General features: G+C 36.2%; 1 protein-coding gene across 1 annotated transcript; it reads right to left on the bottom strand.

The window, feature by feature from the left end:
- Positions 1 to 960: 960 nt before the first annotated feature.
- On the bottom strand, positions 961 to 3,307 carry LOC149233147 (cytochrome P450 71AU50-like). The gene is made up of 2 exons (XM_089376662.1): positions 2,218 to 3,307; positions 961 to 2,128 (listed from the first exon to the last, which is right to left on the bottom strand). Exons 1-2 carry the CDS (start codon positions 3,142 to 3,144, stop codon positions 1,511 to 1,513), a joined length of 1,545 nt encoding a protein of 514 aa, XP_089232788.1. The 5' UTR covers positions 3,145 to 3,307; the 3' UTR covers positions 961 to 1,510.
- Between the last annotated feature and the right edge of the window lie 2,752 nt (positions 3,308 to 6,059).

Genomic DNA, 6,059 nt, shown 5'->3' with positions numbered 1-6,059 from the left:
CTCAAGCACAAGAGTGTTACGGGGATGATCTCTGCATTACTTATCTCGGGGTTTTTTTTGATGGGGCATTATAAAGTGGGATGTGTAGATGTGGTTTTTGGATTAAGTTTTCAAAAATGTAAGAGTATTGAGTACATTGGAATGCTGTAAGTGGCATGAACATGAAAATTGAAGTAATGGTTTTATGGGGCTTGTAGTACAAGCATGAAAGTTGAAGCAATGATTTTATGGGCTCAGTGTGGTTCAAAGATTTCATGGACATCCCTCACAGATATTTTTTTTGGGGATTCTTGGACCATTATTGATCATAAAATAAGATTCTATATAACTCTCTTCAAGATTAGTTAAAATTTATTGAAAAACAATAAGACCACTTTTCCGAATTCCATTGTATAACATATTAGACAGTGCCATAACCAAAATGTAGATCAAATATCCAAAACAACCTATGAACCACACAAAATGTACATCAAAATAAAATAAATACACTCACCATAAATACTAGAAGCTTCCACATACCAAGGCAATGATCATATACAAAATGTACATCGAGATAAAAATAGATACACTCACCATAAATACTAGAAGCTTCCTCATACCAAGGTAATGATCATGGAGTTGTCTATAACGCGACTTTTTGAAAGCTTTTCCGGTCGAAATCCGGCAAGAATTATTGGAATCGCAAGTTTGATAGCTAGTTTCTGCACAATGAAAGCGTCCCAGGGGTTTTTCAGGGTGCTGAATCCAAATATGCAGTTAAAAAACCATTTTAACTGCAAGAAATCAAGATTTGACCTCAATTTCTTCGCCGGATTCCGTCACCGGAATCTTCAAAAAATCGCATTATAGACAACTCCAATGATCATATACTACAAACACAAGACAATGAAAATTGCCGCCGATAAAGATAAGTATTCATCTATATGTTTTCATTTTATATTTCCTTTTTTGTATATGACACATATAAACGAAGGTATATAGTGCTTGTGTACAGGTAGATAAGTTGGTACCCTACTTTTTTGTTTACTCATTAGTGCCACATAGTGTTGACGAACATATTGAAAAATGCGAACTATCATACATAAATGTCAAATATATAGGATGGATACACACAGAAGGTGGCCACAGTTGCCCAATATTCTGAATTATGTACTCTTTCTTATATAATATAAAACAGTCGTTTTTCCTGGCTGAAAAGAATATATATATGCGCATGCAGCGATGTATTAAAGGCCAAGAGGGTATCCGGCATCTTAAAGGGCTGTCCCGTCATGCTCTTTAAGGTGCATTAAATATCGTATAGGCTTGGAAATAAGGTGCCCTATAAGAGAGAAGTGGGCCGGCAAAGCCACGTACTCAAGTAATAAAGGTAATCTGCAATCGGGATAAGGGTTGCCAACAAACGCCAAAGAACAGGACCACAGGTGGAAAGATTCTCTGCCTGGTTCTCTGCCTCTGATTCTCTGCCTGGAAAGACAATAAACAAGTCCATACACATATATCTTGCGAACTACAATATCGGAAATCGAGGGGTTGGAACGGCCAAGAGTTCATGCGCCTTTGAAATGTTAATTCCATTATTCTTTTCAGACATATCCAATTTTTGCTCATCGAGGAGCCTCCAGTTGAAACAGTGAGTGAGCTGCGCCACGGCGAACTCTACAACAAGCGTTCCCAATTGCTGTCCGGGGCATCCTCTCCTTCCGGCTCCAAATGGAATCCACTCAAAGTTTTGCACTTTTGCATCCAGGAACCCTACGTCCATGAATCTCTCTGGCCGGAAACATTCAGCATCTTCCCCCCATGACTTCGGGCTCCTTCCAATTGCCCATAAATTCACTAAAAGGCGAGTTCCCCGAGGAATTTCATAGCCCAACACAGTGCGATCCTCCACAGATACGTGGGGAAGGGAAAGCGGCGCAGGTGGGTGGAGTCGTAACGTTTCTTTCACCACAGCTTGTAAATAAACGAGACAAGGCAGATCGAATTCATGTACCATACGCCCAATTCCAACTACGCGTTCCAGCTCGTCCTGAAGCTTCTTCAGAACTGGAGGGTTTCTCAGCAGTTCGGACATTGCCCACTCTATGCTTCCAGACGACGTGTCCGAACCAGCGGACAAGATATCCTGCCAACAAAACAAATGTCAAGATATAATCATCATTTCATATTCGATTTAAGTCATTGAAATCTAATAATTGCAGGGAGAATCTATACATAGATGACAGATTTTATATTGTCTCGAGTAATTTGGAACTCCATATCTTCATCCGCAGAGGCCGCGAGCAAAACATCCACGAGATCTGGCATGTAGTTGGGGTTATTCTGCGGTGGCGAAGCGTGTTCCTCTAGTATCTTCTCTAACAAGTCGTCTTGGATCTTGTGTATGTTCTTCAATCGACGGTTGAGACCTTGAAGATCCATCCATGCCAAGTATGGTATGAAATCTCCCATGTTCAAAGACCCTGCTAGTACAAACGTTTCCTTTATCATTGAGTTGATCCCAATGCCACCAATTAGGTCTTGGTCACAGTACTTTTTACCGAAGGCCATCCTGCAGATTATATCAATCCCAAGGGCTGACACGGCCCTGCTAATGTTCACAGGATGCAGATCCGAATTAGCAATAGAGCGAATCATAGCAGAGACTTCCTCTTCTCTTATGTGGCGGAAGGAATCTATGCGTCTTGAGCTCAGCAACTGTAACACACAGATTTTACGCATCTGCCTCCAGTAAGGACCATAGGGAGAAAATGTGATGTCGGAGGAATTATACCACAAGTACTTCGAACCCATGGTTGGAGATCTGCTGGAGAAAGCCAGATCATGAGTCTTCAGGAACTCCTCGGCCACATCTGGAGAAGAGACGACCAAAGTGAGATAGGAGCCGAGGCGGAGAGACATGAGAGGCCCATATTTCATAGAGAGAGCTGTAATTGTTTGGTGTGGAAGCTCTCCCATCATTAGAAGGTTTCCAACAATCGGCCACTGAAAAGGCCCCGGAGGAAGCTTCTGTTTTCTTCCCCGGAATAAGAAACTCCATGCCGTCACGACGGCCAGAAGAATAACAGTAGCGAGATTAAAATAAAAGTATGGGCATTCATGAACTGGACACGCAGAAACCAATTCAATCACCATTATCATGACTCCGAGCTCCCTAGACAGACGGTTGAATTTGTAATAGAGATACACAGAGAACCATGCAATAATGTGTGATCTCCTACCTACCAGTCATGGAGCAGTTCCAAGGCAAAATCCGAGAGGCCCACGTAGCTTATCAGTAATTTTTCATTTATTATCCCATTGGTCCTTGATTCTCATTATGTGGGTCTTTATTGAGACTGTTCCATCTCTCCATCAATGGGTAAGCACTGAAGCGAAAGTGATGATGGACGGGATGTCTTTGATAGCATTACTTTGATAAACAAGTTTACTAGGAAAATAAATACATTTATATATTATTATATTTTGTAGCGGTACGATATAATTTAGTTTTTTATTGATTTGCTATTAGTTTTTTTTTATTAAAAAAAATTTAAAATCTATTCAAAGTTTAACATTATGAAATTAAATTTATTATTTTTAAATAAAATTTATTTCTATTTATCTCAAATATGATTGGTTGAAATTTCTCCCCTCTTATTGTCTAATAATAGCAAAAATTAACTTTTGTGTACTATATTATTAATTATTATATACTATATCACTAATTACTATGTACAATAACTATAAATAATTTGAAAAATAACATTATATATTAATTACTATGTACCATAAACACAAATGGTTTATAATTAAATTGAAAAATATCATTTTTTCATTGGTGTAAAGTATTGAATAAACAATTTTTATGGGTTTTATTTTCTATTTTAAATAAACATAATTTAAAAAATATAAATTTGAAAAAAAATATAAAAATAACATCTGTACAATTTGTACAACTCTCACATGTGTACTATAATATGAGCATTATATAAAAAATTGTTATCATTCAATATTAAATAAATAATTATTAACTTGTTATGTCAATATAATATATATATATATATATATATATATATATATATATGTTTGATTATATTTAAGCAAATATTCATATAACTCATTTTACAATTTTATTATTGTTTGGAGTACATACAGCATATAAAGACATTAAAATATTTTATTAAAGTAAGTGGCGGCCTTGTTATTATTATTATTTAATTTTCGAAGGCATACATACTCTACCCTTTTCTGGTTTTGAACCCATGACCTCCTAGGAGGAGACACATGCTCCTAACCATTAAGCCCACTCAAGATATGAGAGAGATTAACACTTATTTTTTTAGGTTTGAAAAATCATTAAAATTAATTAAACTAACAATTGCACCTAGAGCTGTAAAAGAACGACTATAGGAAGAGTAGAGAAATGTGGAAGGAAATAATCAAGCGAAATATATGGACAATTAAATACAATCAAAACTTGAGTTTCTATAGTAGCAGGAGATTAAATTTAGGAAAAAAGTTACATTAACATAAATATCCAAGAACAATGGCATAGTAATGATTGTATCATTCCCCTTCATGGTCCCTCCTCATTCTATGCTTTACTATATGACATTTGAGAAATGGAGGGTAGTTATGTTTTCCAAAGCAAAATGTTAAATATATAGAATTTTAGAAATGGCAATTTCAAGATCCAAAACAAATAGTGGACCATGTGTCCAAGACACATTTCAATTGTGTTCTGACACAGATTAAAGACCAACTTCTGCATACCTACAAAAATATAGAGTAAGCAATCAATTTACTATCAATCCTTCTCACACTGAGAAGACATATTTCATTTAAGCTATTTGTGCTTCTGCTGAAATGAACCTAAAAGAAATCCAATAAATGTCTTCCAATAATCTAAAATTAGAATATCATACATGGAAGAAAATGGATGATATTTAGTTGATCAAAAGGCCAAATTTACAAAATGGTTACATCACACTTGCGAAAATGAGACCTTGTTGTAGCTAGTGTTGATGTGGTTGGAGTTGTTACTAATGCTACTAAACCTAGTCTACTTTGCCTACGTAAAGTTTTTCTTTGCAATTGAAGGGCCCAAGCTATCCATGACACTAAAGACCTATAAAACAAAATCCCAAAGGTACATTTCATTACAAACTGCAAAGTTATATTTCTTTAGAAGGTTGGCATCACAGTCTCATTTTTCCAAGCTTACCATAGACAAATTAAAACCAAACCATAATAGGTAAAACATAGGATTATTGTTGATTAATAAATCTTTGTCTGTAATAAAAATGTATCATTGGATAAACAAGTAATTGATCCTCACAATAGTTTCCCACAATTTATGTTTTTAACCTGTGAAATGAATATTGTACAACAAATCTGCAAAGAATTTCCTTGCTTATAAGACAATGAGTTGCTAAACACAAAGATGAAATGATTCAGAGATATAATGAATTTATTGTTCAAAATATCTACAAATCCAAAAGTAAATACAAGAAGTCATTCTCACTGTCTTGAATGGTTGTGCCAGAACTCATTCCCTATAGGTCACCTTTAAAACTTGTTTAGGAAAGCCATTGATGGTCGTAATGACATACAAACCGGAGGAGTTGTGTCTCCAGATGCAGTCTTTGAACGAGGACCAGTAGTATAAGTTGGATAGCTAGGAGCATATATATCCGAAGGTCAGTATCCCAGATTGCCCGGCCCTCTTGACCTACATCATTGGTCTCAAAAATCCAGTATACACCTTTCAGGCCTCGCCCGGTTCGGCCCCTTAGCGGGTGCCTCTCCGTATCTTACCTTGCCAATCTGATCGCTTACCTATAGATGTAGGCTTTATACAATATTTTCGAATAAAATCTTACCATATCATTGGAAACAAATAACCAAAGTAAACCTGACATTTATTGCAACTACAGAGCAACTTTCCAGCAAAACTCTCCCCCAAAAATTTGCAATCAATCTACTGACATTTTACAGAGTAAGAAGACTTAGCCTGGATCCGACGAATTAATGAGCAAACAATCTACACAATGACAAACATGGAAAAAGTGGAA

This window comes from Pinus tabuliformis, chromosome J, assembly GCF_031772625.1.
Source record: "Pinus tabuliformis cultivar Carrire ecotype Pingquan chromosome J, CPIR1, whole genome shotgun sequence".
Taxonomy (NCBI): domain Eukaryota; kingdom Viridiplantae; phylum Streptophyta; class Pinopsida; order Pinales; family Pinaceae; genus Pinus; species Pinus tabuliformis.
The sequence above is the reverse complement of the archived record's forward strand: the minus strand, read 5'-3'. Positions and strand labels throughout refer to the sequence as shown.

What these genes read in the sequence shown, in the direction of transcription:
- LOC149233147 (XM_089376662.1), bottom strand. Translation starts at nt 3,144, where the DNA reads ATGATAATGGTGATTGAATTGGTTTCTGCGTGTCCAGTTCATGAATGC. An exon ending in ATATAAAATCTGTCATCTAT is followed by an intron (nt 2,129 to 2,217) that starts GTATAGATTCTC and finishes TTTTGTTGGCAG; the next exon opens with GATATCTTGTCCGCTGGTTC.